This window comes from Solanum dulcamara, chromosome 9 (assembly GCF_947179165.1).
Source record: "Solanum dulcamara chromosome 9, daSolDulc1.2, whole genome shotgun sequence".
Classification (NCBI taxonomy): Eukaryota; Viridiplantae; Streptophyta; class Magnoliopsida; order Solanales; family Solanaceae; genus Solanum; species Solanum dulcamara.
Genome location: NC_077245.1, coordinates 5,549,434 through 5,570,471, shown reverse-complemented (window position 1 = coordinate 5,570,471; position 21,038 = coordinate 5,549,434). Strand labels below are relative to the sequence as shown.

The following is a 21,038-nucleotide window of genomic DNA, read 5'->3' as shown; positions in this document are numbered from 1 at the left end:
GCTGCTCCCTTCTTGGTTGATAGGAGGTGTGGGAGGGGGCTTCTATTGACGAGTACAGACAAAAAATTATCTCCGGAAAATGTTAAATAGTCACTCATAACACAGACTGTCAAACCCAAAGGGACAATGGCACATATTTTGACTAATTTTGTTTGCAGATCCTTGTTACTAAGCATATGAACTTGAAAAACTGAAAAAAGTATGCAAGTATAACTTTTCTTTGCGGAAGTGTGCATTTTTAAATCTATGCTGTTTTTTCAATGAAGAATTTGTGTAACTACTGTTGTATGTTTGATTCACTTTAAACTTGCTCCGGTTGACGATTCTTTATATCACAAGTAAAAATCACAAAAGGAGTTGTGGATTGCAATGACCCTCAAGGTCATTTTTGGCATTTTTGTAAAATAATTATTTTACCCCTTCTTTTAGTTGCTCCGAGTCATTTCTGATTGGTACTAGGTGTTGATTTTTAAAAAATCCTATGAAAAGCTAAGTCTTTGGAAATTTTGAGTTTTCAAAAGCTTTAAGTATTAAAAAATGGTATTTGAGGTCAATCGGAGCTACAGGTATCGAAACGGAATTCCGTCGATTCCAACAGCTCCAAAATGTTCAAATTGGCTTATGAGACTTTACGGAATCAGTTTTGGAGTTGTAATGAAGATTTGAGGACTTTAGTTGAGAATTTGAGGAATTTTAAGCTAAGGTTTGACTTTGGTCAACTTTTGGAGTTTCGATGCTCGGAATGAAATTCCGATGAGTCCGTTTGATTCGGGAGATGATTTTTGGTCTAGAAGAAATGTTGGTTGGATTTTTAGAGGTCCCGAGTCCGTTTTGATATTTTGAAGGCCTAAGTTGGTTTAGTTGCGACTTTTCGAGTTTCGGGTCAACGAAACCCCAAATTCAAATTATGAGGGTTCCATCAGCTCCGGAATAGCCAAATTAGGCTGGCAACATAATTGGCATGACTATCGAGGCAATCGATACGAGTTTGGGGCCATTTGACGCTTTTGACTTTGAAGGTTAGCTTATGGTTGACTTTGGTCAACATTCTTGAAAAACGCACTCGAATAAAAATTTTGACAGCGCGGTTAGTTTTGAAATATTGATTTTGGTCTAGACCGACCCTTCTTTCACTTTTCGAGGCTTTCGATCTAATCTCGAGGCCCGTTGTGGAATGTGGCTCAGAAGGGCTCTTGGGTGTGGGATCCACTTTTTATTAAAATGACCCCGTATGATAATTTAGAACGGGCCATTGATTATGGAACATCGAATTTAGTGGGGTAGCATATCTGATTTATTTTTATCAGATTTCGAACAAATTTCGAGCATCCCGTCGGAGATTTTGAAATTTTCCAAAATCTGTTGCAGTAGCAGTAGCAAGACCATTTTTGGGTTTGGTCTCAACTTTAAAACTCCATAACTTGAGCTATAGAGCTCCAAATTTGATGATTCAAGGGTCTAAATTCAAGAGAATTTCGTGAGGAATCTCTTGGTGAGCTCATAAACGCGAAAGAAAGCTTCGTTTGAGGTAAAAATGCGTGTTTAGTCACTGATTTAGTTGTTTTTGGAGCTGCTTTTTGTTGATTTTTGGTGAATTATAACTTTATCATATGAACTCCGATTAGAATGATTTTTGAGGCTAGAATGTGAGGTTTTTCGCAAGAATCATTGTAGTGTAATTTATTCAGGTTGGAAGGGTCTCGTTTCTTCGAAATTAGCTGATTTTGATGCTGTTATTTTTGGTCTTTTAGTTGGAATTCATGAGTTTTGGTTGCATGCTCGTCCCGCGTAGTATCCCACCCCGAATTGTGTTATAAATCTGATTTGTGAGCCTGGGGTGACGTTTAGAACCTGTTTTTGGAGTCAAATTCAAAATTCTGTATGTAGGTCCCACATTTTCCGTTTTAGACCCCGAAATTAGTCCGTCTCCAAAAAAATATGAAATTAATGTCTAAACGACCTTATCAACATTGTGGTTTTGTTTTTGACAGCTTGACAGTGTTTCAAGGCCGTTCGTAAGGAAAAAGTTCTAGCACAGTAATTTGGAGCTCGCGTATTTATCCTACAGATAGGCTACAATTTTTCTTTCTTTAGATTGAGTTGGAATGTGTGAAAGCATGTTGAAATAGTTGAAATTTGGGTTGGATAGCTTAATTGTATATCTTTGGTGTTAGAAATCATGCTTTAGGCTTTTTATCTAGTTTTTCGGGTATTTGGAAGCATGTGTATCTTGTTGTTATTTGTTAGTATTGTAAGGAGAGTTGAATGAGAATGTTGTTGATATTATGGAGTTTGTTGGCTTAGTATAGGATGTAAACTTGCTTTAGATGCTCCGACGTCGCTCCGGTGAACTTAGATTCTTGTAGGATGGTGTAGCGGGCTAGTGCCTGATAGTTTGGCATTAGCTAGGCAATACCCTTGCTCTTAATAACACCCTCATCCATAACTAGGTATAACCATGACTTTGAGATGCGTCGACAATACTAGATTTTGTGACCATTTGACTTCGGATTCGGCTCAAGTTTTGGCGGCATATTAGTTAACACATTGGGAAGGAGATCCTCGGTACTGTTGTAGCTTAGTTGGGAAGAAGAATATTCGGCACCATGGGATAAATTATCTGTGAGGATCCGGGTACCCAGTCCCGGCCTCAGTTCTAAATTATCGAAGAGCATTCGGGTACCCAGCCCCGGTCTCTACCGGCTTGCTAGTATGACGAGCATACGAGTACCCAGTCTCGGCCTCGATCATATCGATGTGTTACGGCGAGCATCCGGGTACCCAGTCTCGACCTCGACCACACCAATGTGTTATGACGAGCATTCGGGTACCCAATCCCGACCTTGGCCATGTTGGACATTCGAGCGAGCATCTGGGTCCCAGTTCCGGCCTCGACCCCTAAGGCACCCTTAGTTCATTGACTCTTGGAGATTCTGGGTTTGTAAATGATACAGTTCTTCGGTTTCTAACATTGCAGATTCTTGGTTCCTAGCCTTGGTAGTTGTAGCTATTCTGTGTACTCGACGGGCTTATGAGGGTTCGTCTGGGTTTTTATTTAACTTGCGCACGAGTGTCCTTGGGCTTATGGGGGCCATTTGGGTATAGTTAGTTGTAGCTCTCGTAGATAGTACTCTTTTCACTTTAGATGCTTATGTTGATTCCTATTTAGGCTTATTCCTCTTTTTCATATTGTTTTCACCTTTTCTTCTCAGTCGGCTTATGATGCCTACTGGGTACTTGTTGTCTTGGGACTCATACTACACTCTACATCTACTTTCGTGATGTAGGACCGAACACCAACTACCGACGTGGATAGATCGAGCCTGTTGCAGTCAGCTTCAGAGGCTAGGGTGAACACTTGACATTTTTGGATCATTTCTGTCTCCTTCAGTATGGATGGCTTGTCTTTTGCCTTATGAGACTAGCCAATTGTTGTATATATTTTCGGTCCACTTTCGAGACTTGTACTCGTCTTTTATTTTGTAGCAGCTCTATACTTGTGACTTCCAGGTTCTAGGAGGGATCTTTAGTTGTATATATCATGTTTTGGTTCTTCCGCTTATTCTTTCTGCTTATTTTTATAATTCGCCACTCTTGTTTAGTTTCTGCCCTCAAACCCAATATTTGAAGTTCCGGGTTGACGGGTTGGCTTACCTATTGGTGGGTTATACTAGGTGTCATCATGACCTAAAAAATCGGGTCGTGACATGGATAGTGAGAACATTCAGTATAAATGAAATGCAAACTGTGATTCTTACTACAACAAACAACATACCCAACAGGTGGGGTCTAAGGGATGGAGTTACGCAAACCTTACCCCTACCTTGTGAAGATAAAGAAGTTGTTTCCAATAAACAGTATGATTCTTATGTTTTACCAATTTGAAGGAATGATAGATAAAAGCAAAAGAGACATGAAAAAGTTTCATTCTCTTCTCATTCACAGTTACATCTTTGATAGTAAGAAGAGCAGGCCTACAGATGCATGATAACAGGATAGATGCATTTTCAAGAAGACTTGACGAAAGATGAACAAGCCAAATTGGGATATTCTTCAATATGCAATAACAAAAATATTCTTTTCCTGGGAGAGAGATGTCACACTTCCTTATATGACACCCCCCACTATATCCGTTACCTTGTTACAGGGCACGGTAAAAGCTGTAAGAGACAATCATGTATATGTACAAATACAAACAGAGTTTTGAGAATTAGCTATCATGCTCTCCCTAGGTCAAGATTAAGCTATGACCTCAAAACACACACAAAAAATGGAGATGGATACTGTGCAAGTAAAGAAGCATCTTCTGATCAATTTTGTGAGGTTCAAGAGACGATGAGAATCTGGGATGACCAACCTCAAAGGCTCAAACATTCAGAACGCCAACTAGTGACAACCACGAGAAGTGGACATTGCACAATCACTACACAACTCATGAAGTGCTAACTTCTGCAAGCCAGAACAGGTTAAAGATGCAGCCTATCATGCCTGAACCATGGAGAAATTGAGAATTAGAATTTTCTGCTAGGAGCTCCAGAGTACACAGAGGTTGACATGCGGATGGGTTCACTCTTAAGTTAAATATGAATCTCCTGGCAGCTGAAGATAAATTCACGAGACATTAAGTGTTGTGCTATAATCTATTGACACTGATTTGGGTTTTATAGGCATTGTACAATCAGTATCATCTTCAAGATCACTAAACGAAACATCCTCCTCATTCACAATAGAAGAACCTGTGTAACCCTCTAACTCTGAATTGTCTTTCAGCCAGTCATCCTCATGCTCATCATAATCGAACATTGGTGGTTTAAAAGATGGACCAGTTACCACTTCCTTTTCAATGATTATGCTTGAAGGATCTTCTTCAATAACTGCCTTGTCAATAAATTTGATCTCTGTATTTTCAATTGAGTGTTTCTCGGTTTCAGTGTCCGAAGTGGTGTGGCAAGTTGAAGGTTCAAAAGAAAATGTTTTTGGGACCACAACATATCTAGAGTGAACATCTTCAGATGAGTTGGATTCAAAGTCTCCACGTGGTGAATATGTGCTGTCTTTTGCTTGAAAGGCGCCTATGCCAAACCAATCTGACTCTGGTTTTGATTTCTTTTGCAGCTCTTGCATCCACATAGCCCTTGCCTCTACAAGCTAAAGAAATGACAAAATAAAATTAGTGCGATAGATAGCTCATGTAATCAAAGGTCTTGTATATAGAAGTTGCATCTCTGAAACTGCTTTCCAGATACCCCCTATTATTAGTTCTCTCTACCCCAGGAAAAGGAAAAAATATTCTCATCAGGAATGTGTAACGCAATGCAATAATGATTCTGTAATCAGGCAGCGCAATATTAACAAACCTGAGGTGTAGACAAAAGCTCAGCGTCATGCTTTTTCAGTCTTGAGTAAAGCAGAACAAAATAGACCATCCAAAAGAAACCACCACTCAAATGAGCAGGGCAAAGTTCGAATCTGAGAGCAGCTAGTCTCGGCGTTAGACGTTCAACAGCATATGCATGCCTCTGTTGGGCATCAGAGAGCTCAAAATCTAAAAAAAGGAGAGAGAAAATCAATGTAAATCTTCACCTTAAGATCCCATAATCATCACTACTAAGTGACAAAATAGTATCAAACAATATATGCCTTAAAAAGTTTTCCTTTGCTGCATGATTACCAAGTATTAACTCCGCACAAATTGATATCGCACACTAATAATGATATTTCAAAACGTAAATAAAGACATGTAATATCAGAAACTCCCTCTTCGTCACATTTTTTTTTTGACAATATTGAGTGGATATGCAGCTTAACATGTTACTGAGTTAGTTTGATAGAGAAAATATCGTATCAAAGTCTAAAATTGAACAGTTAGATGAATTTGAACATGTGCAAGTTGTCTATACTAATACTAATTTTAAAACGGCGTTGAACACTCTAACACGTCCCAAAATAGGAAGAATGCCATAAAAATTGTGATGGAGGGAGTAAAATTTTACACAATGTTCACAAAACTGAAAGTATAAATTCATTTAACCATACAAATTAAAACTTTTATGTGATATTTTCGGTCAGATAAAGTTTGTAGCTATGACTTTAACATTTTCTTTCAACGGTACTTACAAAATACACATGCCAAAGATGAAGTAAAACTTTGTGGTTCGTGCGCTCTCAACTCTATCACATGCTATGTGATTTAAAACGTACCAGATACGAATTCCTACAAACAAAAGAAGTTATAAAAACTATCTACTAAAGGCGGTTATCTTGACTACTTGATCTTTGGAAGAAAATCAAAACCTCCATCCAGACAATGGCGTAATATGTAACTGCTTTGATGTTTTAATTATTTCAAACAACTGCATAATCAACTTAAGGAGTGCTATAAGCTCCTCTCCCAATTTAAGTGGACCTACTTCTTATTTTAGTCCGCCTAAGAAGAATGACCTCTTCCCTTAAATGGCACAGTCTAACACATTCAATATGTCATTCAACATGCATTACAGTGTTATATAATGTGAATTTGATATGAGACCGATTTCACATTTTCAAATTCTAAAAAGTTTCATACTTCTACCGAACTCAAATAAAAAAAATCATCCAAGTCGTCTTCTATAAATTATTAATCTTTGTGAAAAGGTTGTCAACCAATTTGAGACCATCACTTTCAATAGAAGTACCCAATCTGCACCAAACACTGCCTTTACTTGCGTCAAAATTTGTGTTTATTTAAATTGTCTATTGTTTATAGGCTTCTTTTTTTCCACTTCCATTCTAAGTTATCATCTCTTCTTTTATTCTTTTTCTAATTTTGACCCCATGAGATGTACAAGACAAATCATTACTTGTTTATAACAATTCACTATTTTTTTTGTGAGCATTGATGTTCGGTCCAACTTGTGTGCACCTCGACAATTCCACCAACTACCTGTTAACTCCCACCAGAACACTTCCAAGTAACTCTTCCCACGAAAGATAGACAGATGAGAAAAATCAACTAGTGTTTTTTGTCTCAGTCAAGATTTGCATCCTCTTCATTGACCAATAGGCCACACCCATGGCCCATGGGCGCCCAAAGAAGTTCTTTCAATGGATGGTGCTTGTATTATGGCAACAAAAGTTGCCCCCCCCCCCCCTCCTCTCTGAGAAAACTGTAACAACAAACCTCTCTTGATAGTACAAGTCACAGCAAACACTCAGAATTTTTGTGTAGCTCACCTTGTTCACTATACTCATTCTAATCTTTTTCACCCCATTTCTAGAAAATTGCTGCTGAAGGTTTGTTGCAAGAACTGGATTTCTATTACACAAGTTGTTCCTAGTAAATTTAGGGTGCACTTGTATTGATTGTAGTTATTGCTCTTCTAGGAGGAAATTTGTTTAAGTTGCAGCAAGAATACGGATCAAGAAAGCCTTTCTATAAATGCAAATATAATGCGCGAAACTACAACAACAACATACCCAGTGAAATCCCACTAAGTGGGGTTTGGGATGGTAGAGTATAGGCAGAGCTTACCACTACTTTGAGGAGTAGAGAGTTACTTTTCGAAAGACCTTCGACTCAAGTACATCAGACCCAAGTAAAAGAAGAAACAATGAAGAAAGCATAGCCGTCAATAAGAAAGGCAATGTAAGGTCTACAAGAAAGAAACAATAACAACAGCAAAATAGTGTGATAATCGAAAAACAACACACAACATAAGGCAAGATATCACTTCACCCCTACTAACCTTATACCTTAATACGCATCCTCCACTCCTTCCTATCTAGAGCCATGTCCTCCGTAATATAAAGTGCGTCAAATCCTGTCTAATCACCTCTATCCAACATTTTATCGGCCTACCTCTACTCCTCCGATTACCCCTTACAACCAGCCTCTCGCACCTCCTCATTGGAACATCAACGCACCTCCTTTGCACATGTCCAAAACATCTCAGCCTCACTTCCCTCATCTTGTCCACCACATAGGCCACTCCTACCTTCTCCCAGATAACTTCATTCTTAATCTTGTTATATGCCCACACATACATCTCAACATGCTCATCTCTACAACATACATCTTCGAAACATGTGAGTTCTTGACTGGCTAGCACTCCACCCCATACAACAAGGACGGTCTAACCAACACTCTTTAAAACTTCCCTTTAAGTTTAGGTGGTACCTTCTGATCACACAAGACTCCAGAGGTAAACCTCCATTTCATTCATGCCGCCCCAATGTGATGTGTGACATCACTGTCGATGTCTTTACTACCCAAGAGTACAGACCCAAGATACTTAAAACTTTCTCTCTTGGGAATAGGTTGTGTAGCAAGCCTCACTTCCACATCCGGTTCATCTAACACAACACCGAATTTATACTCTAAGTACTCAGTTTTGGTCTTGCATGAAACTACTATCAGATATTGAAAGATACGATCACTTCCTAATATGCAGGGCAAGGTATCTCTGCTGTTGAATTTTGCATTATATTCAAACTACACACTTCATGCTTTCTTCAAGAAGACCATCTTGAGGAACCCTGTTACTCTGTTATGCTGGGAGCTTTTGATTCATCTATCTCCCTACTTTCTTTGCTTGCTAGTAGCACAAACATTCTTTGCTAGCTTGTAGGTGTAGCACAGACATAACTTCAACAGTTCCGAGTATTCTTATGAAATCTAGCCCAGGAAGGAGGAAGAGGACTTCTCCCATTTTAGTTCTCTCACTCTCTCTCTCTTGGTTTTCTTTTTAATTTTAGTAGTTATTCTTTTGTGTGTTTTGGGTGGGCGACTGGGTGCAGCTATGGGATTAAATCACATGTTAGTTTCCTCCAGTTTATTAGAAAGAGAATAGAATACAACAACAACAACAACAACCCAGTGAAATCCCACAACATGGGGTCTGGGGAGGGTAGAATGTACGCAGATCTTACTCCTACCAAGGTAGGACGGCTGTTTCCTGGAGACCCTTGGCTCAGTAAAAGCATAAACGCTCAGTAAACGCATAAACGCAGAAAGAGAATAGAATGATTTCATTAAATTACCATATATTTTCAAGCATGAAGTGTTCAACATCGGCGAAATGACACATGTATAGTTCAGGTCCTTACACGTAAAGAAGACGACAAAACCTTTGAGCTAAGCTTTTGTAAGGGGCAATACAGACTACTCACAACAAAACAAGAACTTTGCACATAGGTGCAAGTTTGGCATAACAGAGTTGTACGGTTAGTCATAAATTCAAAAACTTTAAAAGCTAAAAGTTCTAGGTTCTAGTTAAAACTGACTCCTGTAACTTTACTCGAACAAAAACAAAATTCAAGCTTTACTTCAACTCCTATAAGTTCTCGAAAAACGTACTTCCTCTTACACAACAAAATTATCGATCGACTCCTATTCCCACATCTTAGGACTGACCAGACACATTATTGAACGTCGTAATTGGATATATGATAAGTCCTAATCAGACCAAAGCAAAAACTTTCACAAACAGCAATAAACCAGATGATACACTTATCAAGCGTGTCTAGAAGTTCAAGTTTACTACTTCACATAATTTCTAGACTACAAAAGAAAAAGTCCTCTATACACGATATTACTGCCTATATTCTCAATCAGTGGCACTACTAGACTATGCTAAGCCCTAAATTTTCTTCCCGGCTTAAAATGAGCCAAAGGATCACCCTCCTTAATCAATAAAGTGTAACATGTGCTCGTTGGAACTTCTAAAATTGGGACTCAAACTAGCAGAGCAACATCCAGAGTGTCCCATAACACCGCTACTGAAGTTGACACAACTCACATCCTAATCAAATTTCATACAGTGTATGTACCATGTGTTTTAAGAATATCTTAAACCAAAACCTAAACAATTAATTAACATTTCAGCCAAAACCAAAAATGTCATAAAATGAGTAGCAGCGCTCAAGGAAGATATACAAACCATCAAATTCCTCCTCATCAGCTAAAGGAAAATCCAACCAAGTCTCCGGATGATGAGCTATATTAGTAGCGAAAGCTAAAACTTCCTCTGTCACTCCAACAGCATCAATTTCACTCTCCTCCACTTCATCCAAATTCTCAAAATAATCACTACCATCTCCAACATATTCCCCCTCTTCCTCCTCCGATCCATCAATCAACCCGGATTTCTCAATCCGATCCCCATCCACAGCAAACAGATCCGATTTCCCCGGCGGTAATGGCGGAGGTGGTGGAGCGAGAAATGAAGCCACTCCCCATAATTGACGCGTTAGGGTTTCTTTCAGTTCAGATAAATCCTCCTTCACGCCGCGATTCAGATCATCATCATCATCATCATCGGAACGGTGATCATTATCGTTGTTGGATCGTTCATCTAAATCGATTTCTTCGTAGGTAGATGTATCTTCGTCAACGACGTGAGAAGCAGTTGATGAGTTGGCAACACGCGTTACGACGTCGTTTTGGGAGTTGCGTTTAAATTCTACTTCTTCGTCATCATCGTCGTCGAGACGGAGAGTGTTGGCTATGGAACGAGCAAGCCATGACATGGCTAAGCTTTAAGAAGCTACCGTATATGATTGGATCGAGGAAGAAGGAGGAGGAAGGAGAGTTTGTTTGAATTTTGAAAATTGAAAAATAAAATAATATAAAATTGCAGTAGGTGATGATGATTGATGGTCGATTTGCCCCCCTTTTTTTTTTTGTTTTTCTTTCAAGTTTGGTATTGTTAGGACGTGGATTTGGGACCCGCATCTAGTCATGTTAAAAAGGAAAAAACATAAATTAACCTATCCAAAAAGTCAATTACACATTTAAATTATGATGACAATCTATTACATATTTTTTTTATTGAAAGTGTAATTAATATCATCTTCAAACATACAAAATCATTCATCCAATATAGCATAGTATGCACATGCCTGTCATATCTGAGCAAGCCTACAGGCGTTTTTTTTTCTTCATTTTTTCCCAACCATTTTTGCATCTATCTTTTCTCTTCTTCCTCACCTCAATAACTCCATTTTTGCCTTTATTTTCTCTCATCTTCCTCACCTGAGTAACTTCATTTTTGTTTTTAAGAAAACCACCTACAATATCATTCTCTTCTTTCTCCATTATTCATACATAAATTGTCTTTATTTTCTCTAATCTTTCTCACCAGAATAACTAAATAACTTCTTCTTTTTTTCAAGAAAACAACCCACAATAGAATTCTCTTCTTCCTCCATTATTGATACATAAATTAGCAAAGCCAATCAATAACTTTATCCAGTTTAATCTTCTATGTTAATCCAATTGAAGTCATTGAAGCACCATGTAAATTCTCTTCTTTACCACTCTAGCAACTAAATCAACACTTAAATCTATGTCAACAGCTATCAATGTCTTTTCGATTGTTGTTTTCCTCTGAAGTTGAAGAAAAATACCGTGTAATTGTTATTCAAAAGTTTAAAGTTCATAAAAAATCCTAAACTGATTATTTTGTTCAAAGGAATATGCAAGAATGGATTTTTTCGATTAAGGTTCGACGGATGGATAATAGGTTGGAAAGTTAATTCAGATCATGGAATTCATCAAAATTAGTGAGAAATTTCTCAGGTTGTGATGAAATTAAGTGAGAGATTGTAAAATTGTGATAAGAAAAAAATGAAAGAGAAGAAGTGTGAAGGAGAATAAGAGAAGGACAACATGAAGAAGAAGTAATAGAGGGGGGGTCACGCTCCAAACTCAAGGGGCGCAATTGACACCTAATGCCAAATCTCAGGCCCGAGCCGACCCTCCAGAATCATTTGCTACTAACGCATGACAGCCACCCATAATCAAGGATACAAACAGGTATATCTCGGCTTAAAATCACGTCCTCAGCCAGCAAGGTCCTTGTCAACAACCCTATAAACGAAACAGATACTCCTAACAATTCATATAAAGTAATAGCAACCTAACACACAATTCTTAATTGGGTCGTCGAGGCCACCATAATGTCTATACCAAAACTAAGAGCAGGTATATATAATGATAATGCATCAAACAACTAACAAGCCTCAGTAACCCAACAAACTAGACCAATATGGCCATAACGTAGCTATACAACCCACACACTAGTCAGCAAGCCTCTAAGAGTAGTAAAGCTTAGTGGGACAGAGCCCCAGCCTACCCAAATAGAATATCTACAACTAAAGCTAACAAACCTCCAAACTCTGATATCTTTGAAAGAAAGGGGCTAGTCAACCTGTTAGAAGTCAACTCTGTTGCTAAGGAGGTCTATCCAGTCGTCCGTCAGGACCTACATGCATGAATGTAGTGCCCCCAGGAAATGGGGCATCAGTATGAAATAATATACCGAGTATGAAAGACGATAAACTATGAGTAGGTATCATAATATACTGAGAGTAATCAGATAAATCAATCACGATTAAGATAAGAGCACTAACCTATTTAGAATCTAAACATACCAAAAATAATCAAACAATAACATGACTAAGCCTTCATAAGCTCGGTAGGTACAAATATCAATCAACGCCACCTACCTAGGCACCCATAAGCCTAGAAGGTGCCAATTCGATTTATACACACCTATCGGTAGTCCCCTAGCCCTCTTAGGAAATAATATAGCCTCGTAGGTAGCACATAGCCCTTTTAGGCATTAATATAACCTCATAGTCAACTCATAGCCCTCTTGGAAACAACATATCCCCGTATGCAACATATAGCCTTCTCATGCATTAATATAGCCCCGTAGGCAACTCATAGCTCTTTTAGACAACACAATAGCTCTGTAGGCAACATATAGCCCTTTTAGGCAACGATCACATTCCTGCAGCTAACCAAAATAGCCCCAAGGAAAAAAATAACCATTCAATAGGCTAAAGCCGAGTAATTAAGCTATAAGCAACCTATACAAATAATTTCTAAGTTGTGTCGAAGATAGGGCTACTACTAACATAATATGAATTCTGAAAAGAGAGGATTACAACTACTCAGGCATCCAACAACCAACAATCTTGCCTACAAGTATAACAATGATAACAACATCTTCTCATATTGCCTCTAAGCTTTACGAAAACATGTTGAAAGAAGGAAATAGCCTTAACATACCTTTTTTGATGACTTTACATGTCCTATTGACTTTTTTCCAAATTCCTCCCTAATACTACAACATGACATGTTCACAATCAGCTCACAAATATAAGGTACCACAACAATCCAACAAAAGATATGATTTTTTATTGCAAATTACTCTTTGCAGCTAATTAAAGTTAGAAACAATAAAAGAAAGGTCTTACCTTGATCTTAAGCTCGTAATACACCTAAAACCCTTAAAATATGGCCAAAACCTTGCTTCCCCAACACCAAAGTGTGATATGCTATGAAATTGATAAAATAAATTATACCACGATGACGAGCTCAACGAGTAGAACAACTTCCATCACGGACTTAGGTCAAGAAACTAACTAATATGAGTGATCCATGAAATGGTTTGAAGGTTTTTCTGGTTCATTACTGAAAAAAATGAAGAAGAAGATATATATCTAAAGTTCCACCGACTTAGGGGGCCGCTTCACATGCCTGCTTGTGCAGTGTTACAAAAACGTGAATATCTCTCTATTCTAAAGTCGTATTGATGACGGTTTGATACGTTGGAAACTAGACTCGTAGACCTTCGATTTGATAGGTTACGAGCCTCATAACTCTTTATGTATTGGGAGAAAACCTCAGAGATATTTTGCATCCTACAAAACTTCAAAACTTAAGTTACGCACCTTGAACACTTAAAATGTGACATACCACATAATTTTAATTTATTAATCACTCTCTTGTCTTGTCGTGAAGGTATGAGCTAATTTAGACATTTTGAAAAGTCGGGGTGTTACAGTGAGGGTAAATTTAAAATATATTTTAACTTTATTTTTGACTCAAACACGCCTATTTTTTATATATATTTAATTTTATCTACACATCAGTCCTGGGGTAGTATTAATTACACTTTCAACAAGAATAAGTATGTAATAGGTCGTCATGATAATTTCAGCGTGTAATTGACTTTTCGGGACAAGTTCAGGAGTGAACTTATGCCTTTTCCCTCATAAGTTATGCGTATATTATATTCTCGTTAGAATCTATTAGTGGATTTTTCTCTATATATTGTTATTATTATATCTAGGCATATTGATCATATAGTTAGTATTTCCCTTTTTTATTTAGTAATATATGATGTGAATCTCAATTACTAAAAATTCAATCGGTGGATACTAACACATACTAGAAAATCAAAAAACAATGAATTCAATTTCATATACAAGAGAGAGATGGGAGCAAACTTATTTTTGGGTAGGGGTGTGCAAAAATAATTTAACAGATAAATCAAATCGAAACAAAAATCAAAAAAAATATATGATTGGTTTCTAATTTTGATTTGGGCCGGGTCACTTTTGGACCAGGCCCTTGTAAATAAATGTTCTTGCTTTTCAATAATAGGGCCTTAGAGCCCATCTTTAATTAAAAAAAAGTAAAAATTTTAGGAATCACATGGTGTAATGAGCAAATTACATTTTATCCCTATTCTTTTTTTTAATTACAATAATCCTTTTATTTTTATAACTTTCGGATGCAGATACATAATATAACAAGTTGTTACGCTAAAAGGGGGGAGAATAGAAAATTCCATAAATTAAGCAAAACAAATTGATATCAATCTAATAAAAAATGGTAACAGATTCAAACAATTCAATTTTTAAAAATTCCATCAATTAAGCAAAACAAAAAGATATCAATCTAACAAAAAGTGGTAACAGATTCAAACAATTCAATTATTAAACTTTCTTCTCTCAATTCTCTCTCAAATCTTAACAGATTCAAACAACTCAAATTTCAAATTTTCATCTCTCAATTCTCTCCGAAATCATAATAGGTTCACACAATTCAAAATTCAATTTTTTTCTCTCAATCCTCTTCCAAATCGTAACATATTCAAAAAAATTGAAAATAATAGATGATACATCATGAATATATCTATCTTGTTAAGATATTCCGGAATCTGGAAAAGTGAAGTGAGATATGAACGATACAAAAGTGATGAAATAGTTGTTCGACAAATAATTTCTTTCATGAATCTCAAATAAGCAATTTCAGCTGAATTAGAGATCGATGAGTTGAGGAAAATTTGGAGATCCAACACATCGCAGAGGTAATTCATCTCCAATGATCATTAGGAATGACATACGAGTAAAATTGTATGTTGAGGTGACGAAACAAGAGCCTGAATTTTCAATGTATCCGTTATGCATTGATACAAGAGACAAAAATGATGAAGAGATACATAACTTTGATGGATAATCCATACCTTTTATAATGTTATGTAATCGTTTTTTGAATTGTGTTTTCGAGATGGATAGATTTTTTATGATACATTACTATATATATATATATATATATGTATGTATTTTGTTTAAATTGTTAAGAACTGTATTTTTACTAGATACATTAAATAAGTAATTGTTGCTCACAAGATGTTAGGTTTGAGATTGATAGATTACTGTGTAACAGTTTCTATGTACCAGATACATTTAGTATAAGTTTGAATTTATGTATCATGCCCAAAAAATTAGTGCATGATACGTTATTATTTATATATCTTATTTTGTTTGAGAAATACTATATTTTATAAAAGGTAAATTTATACATGTAATTGTTTTCAATAACATTTTTTGTGTGTGATACATAACACAGTGGTGAGTTGATATGTATATGATACATGTAATAAAATTTAAAAACTGTTGAATTTGATATATATTATGTATCATGTACATATCAATTAATTTGATTTACAATGTTGTAGCTATAAAACATTAAGATTTATGTATCAAGTGTCTTTATTGGGTAATGTGTGCATACACATAACTTTCTACTTTGAATAAGTCTGAACAAAAATTAAAAACTACAAATACATAACAACAACTGATACATGATAAATTATACAGATTGTAATAATTATGTTTCAGATAAATAATTAAAGGCATCAGGCACACTAATTGAGATATGAAAATAGACGAGAACCCATATATATCAGAAAAAAATTAACAATAAAAAATCAAATCAAATAAATAAATCAACCAGTTGCTCTATCAATATTATGTCATATACATAAATATGAATATGATATAAACTGATATTTTTATAAAACGTTAGTGTTTAAGTATCAATAATAATATTTGATAATGTCTATAAATACATAGTTTTCTTGTTGAATAAGTTTGAGCGTATGTATCTGGTATTAAAAAGATAACGAAATTTGTAATAGTATAGGTATGAACATGGTACATACTAATTTGTATTTTAATAAATTAAGCTGATGTATCAAAACGAGTATTTGAACACGATACATTGTGCATGATAAAATTATAATGTATCATAATATTGAAACGAAGGCATTATACATTAATTTAAGAAACAAAAACAACTAGATATATTAAAAATTAGAACACATATGTATCAGAAAAAGATAACAACCAAAAATTAAAGAAAAAAAAAACAATCTGATCTATTGAAAATTAAAAAAAATGATAAAAAAATTCTTTGACACTTTCTCCTTTGCTCTGTATCAACTCTCGTAGCCTTTTTTCACTTTCAACAATGGCTTCACTCATGGATCTAGACCCAAAGTCCTTACCGGAAGTCACCAACAACTTGATATTTTTCTCCTTTTTTGGAGCGTTTTTCCCACAATCGATTTTGAAAACGAAGATGCATCCTTCTTGACTAATCATTGAATTCAAATCGTGATACATTGCTTAATGGTTCTCTTCCTGTATGTGTAATGTATCAGAACATTGAAGAAACTAACATAGACAAAATTAGAAATCAACATAAAGTAAATACACCAAAAATCAATACCTTAGGTAGTGTAGGGCGACAAATTGCAGATCCAACTTTTCTACTTTTTTTTTTGGAATTTTTTTCCACATTCACTTTAGAAGTTGAAGGTATATCCTTTTTTGACTTCGCCTTTTCCACACTCTAATTCTTCATTGATAATCAACCGTGCAATCGTTTGGATCTATTTTCAAGAAAATCATCGTCATTAGAATCATAAACACGACCAATATTAAGTGATGCATATGGGTAATTCAAATACTAAAAAATGACCTTCATCCATATGTATCAAAACTTTGTAGATGAATATTTTTTTTAAAATATAGAACAAAAAATCAATGAACTAAAATATAGTGAAGAAGAAAAACTACCTTGAGGAAATTGATATAGATTGACTGGAGAGAGAACAAATTTGAAATTGTGGGAAATAACTACTGAGATTGAGAGAGTGAAAATAGGAAGAGATTGAAGGAGTGAAAATAGGAAGAAAAACGTGTAGAATGGAGTTGAGGAGTTATGTATCTGGATCAGTGAGATTTTAGGGGGAAAAGAGGGATTTTTGTAATATTTTAGAATGGTAGAGAATAATAGAAAATATGGTACAAATGATGTGTAGATAGGTAATTTTTCCTAATTGAAAAAATATTATTGGATTATTGGTATTAAGTTATTGAGTTGATAATTTTTTAACGATTTTGTAAAAAAAATTATTGAATTATTGATTCGATTTGCGATTTTATTAATTTTGATTAATGGTTAGCCTAATAAGATTATGTTTAAATTATTGTATTACTTCTAATTATATAACGACGACTTTAACATGTAATTTTTCTAATCCTATTTTCTAAATTTTAGTATTACTTTTGGTCATAAACAACACAAACTAGCCTCTTTGCCTTTCTTTTGTGACACCTTCTTTCTTCTCTACAAAACATAGTACTCTATTATATTCCCTCTTCTCAATTTAGATTTGATTGTGACAAAGACATACAATAAATGTTATTCCTGCAATTTATTGCACGAATTTTTATAAGAAATTTCGAACAATTCTATCTTAAACAAAAGTGACTAACGTGAAAATTTGTGATGCACTTCTATTTTTTCTACTATTTCTATTTTATAAAAATTGCGTATATATAATTATATGAATATTTTTATATTGATTAAATTAAAAATTGAATTATTAATAAATATCTCCCAACAAGGATTTCCCAAAAAAAATTGTATTATTTGCTTATCCCTAAGTGGCGTTGATTTTATTAGTTATTGGGAAAGACCTTGAAATACAGAAGAGTTGCGACCTCACATTGCCAAAAGGGGCAAAACTCACTTGGTGTCGTTTGAGCATAAATATATTTAGGAAAATTTTGATTTTTTTTTTTGAAAAATGATGTTTGGTTATATAATTTGCTATTACTTATTAAATATATTTAACAAACATCTCAAGTTTTCAAGTTTTAGAAAAAATTAAAATTTGGGCCAAATTCTAATATTTGAGAATTTTTAAAAATTTAAAATTTACCCCAAATTTTATATTTTATAAAACCATCTATCATCTATTAATTCCAATTAATATATCTACAACAAACTCCATTAAAAAGAACAAGTTGTTTTTAATAGGTTATAATTTATCCTGAATTAGTGACAAGTTTAAGTGGTGATTATTGTATTGCTTTTGCCATATTGTTGTTTTTATCGTTATTGATTTTCATCATTTATGTTATAAGGTTATTTTTTACCGGTACATGTTCATTATATAATAATAATATAAATTTATGAATAATTTTAATATTTTTTATAACTTATAAGTATAAAGTATATTTTTTTAAAAGCTAAATATTTCTTCCAAAATCTATAAACAAACGTATGATGACACTTCACATAAAACTTTACCCAAAAATAACTTATCAAAAAACTTAAATATTTGTGATGCTATCTACTAATGCAATTTATGAGTTGCGTTTGAGACATGCAACTTCGCATTTTCGTTTTTTGTTGCACATGGATGTTGATTAGTTTTTTTTTTGTAGTTTTGGTTAATAATGTTGAATGATTTGATTTTTCTGGTGTACTTGTGTCTTAGGACACTACCTAAAGTTATTGTTTTTAGTTTTTATTTAATTTGAAAAACAGGTTGATAGTTTTCTTATATATATATATATATATATATATATATAAAAGAGAATCTTCAAATCGGTGGTGATGTAGTGTTTCTTAAGACTAAGCTGATTATTTAACTTTTTAAATATATTTTTTGTCATTTTAAATTAACACATTTAATTGTTTAGACTAGAAAACTCTTTGGCTTTCGGTTGAAGAAATATAAAAGCCGCTAATGTTGCATCTGTTTCTACTCTCTACAACTCTTGCTTTTCATCTATTCAATTGAAATTTCATTAATAAGCCAGTCTGGATTGACACTTAGTCTTCACAAATTTATGTTGTCGTTGCTTTCATATTGTCCATTTTATTATTATCTACATTTGTTGTGTCCTTTGTATATTTCCAAATATTTTCAGGTATGTTTATATTAAGTACATTTATGAGAGACGTTTGTTAGACTTTCAATATGGAACAAACAGTAAGCGGATATTCTTAGTTGCGGTTTTGATTTAACTTATACACAGTATTAATGTGAAGAATTTTTCTATTATAAGTGTATTTTAACAATTGATAACAAATTGTTACTGCATTTATCTTACCAAACTAGAATTACTAATAACGACGTTGTTGAACAAAAGAGCAAGTATTTTTGCAACTAAGATATTTTTTAATGTTTCTCTAACATATCATACTATGGCTTGGATTTAACTTATATATACATTAAATAGTGTAATTAATTATTGTAATACTTCAATCTACTTCTTCAATGTCACGACCCAAACTGAGCCGTGAGTGGCACCCACACTTAACCTTCTGGGTGGGAGAACCAACGATACAAACCCCAACTAGTAACAATAACGCGGAAACTTAAATAAATATATTTTTCCCCAAAATCTGAAAGTCATCACATTAAGGACATCTAATTTCTAAAACTAAGTCTGGAAGTATCAAACACTAAAATAAACAAATAACAAAATGTGTCCGAAAACTAAAGACACCATGTCATAACCGGGAGAATTCATCACGAGCTAGAAGGATAGCTCACCCTGAAATCCGATGATCTTGAGACTGACTAGAGCTGAGGTCGAGTCGAAGTCTGTGGAACACTCGCTGCACTCCACAAAATAAAACAAGAAAGATACAAGTAGGGGTCAGTACAGGACAACATGTACTGAGTAGGTATCATCGGTCGACTCAAAATAGAAATCAATATACATAAAATAATAGTGGGAAATCAACAACAACACTTAACAGGTGGCAACCAACAAACAGTTACATAACTGGTCAACAATATCAAGATCACACATGAGGACTCAAGCCTCCACACCACACTCTTCGAAATATGAGTTTTTGGAGATTGGGTAGTATTAAGTAATTTTAATTTATTTCCCTTTAATATTACCGTGCCGGAACGTGACACCCGATCCAAATATACTGTGTCGGAACGTGACACCCGATCCAAATATACCGTGTCGGAACGTGACACCCGATCCAAATATGCCGTGTTGGAACGTGACACCCGATCCAAATGTAATTAATTTATCATTCCTTATGATTATATTCCACTTCATTAACAATATTTCATCAAGCCTTCTTTATTCAAGGCACCATTTTTGATAAGGCAAGTTCAAGATTATAGATTTTATGGCCTCGGGATTTTAGACCAATCACAATAACATATCAACCATCCAGACCACAACAATTAAATGCGTAGTAAACTTCACACATATTACTCGATGAATATCAATCACTATTAAGAGTCTATCTATGATGTAGAATAAAAACCATAACCTACCTCAACCGAAGAACCGAATCCAAGCAAGCTAATTCACGAATGTCTTTCCTTTCTTCAAAGCCTCACGTTTCCAATCTATCAATTATACAATATTCGTAAGTAAACTAGTATGTAGACATCCATATTACTATACATCTAGCCTAGACCCAAAAGCTCACCTAAATTTATAAATAATTTCCTAAAACTCAAGCCTAGGGTTAAACCTCAATTCCTCCAATAACATAAATCTAATGATATTTATATAATATAATACACCTAAAATTAATTACCTATCCCAATATTTTAAAACTTGAATTATAATATGATGAGCAT

At 34.8% G+C, this 21,038-nt stretch overlaps 1 protein-coding gene across 1 annotated transcript; it reads right to left on the bottom strand.

Annotated features, from left to right (window-relative positions):
• Positions 1-4,017: 4,017 nt before the first annotated feature.
• On the bottom strand, positions 4,018-10,610 carry LOC129902784 (uncharacterized). The gene is made up of 3 exons (XM_055978185.1): positions 9,918-10,610; positions 5,358-5,545; positions 4,018-5,148 (listed from the first exon to the last, which is right to left on the bottom strand). The coding sequence occupies exons 1-3, from the start codon at positions 10,504-10,506 to the stop codon at positions 4,612-4,614; spliced, it is 1,314 nt and encodes a 437-aa protein (XP_055834160.1). The 5' UTR covers positions 10,507-10,610; the 3' UTR covers positions 4,018-4,611.
• Positions 10,611-21,038: the final 10,428 nt, after the last annotated feature.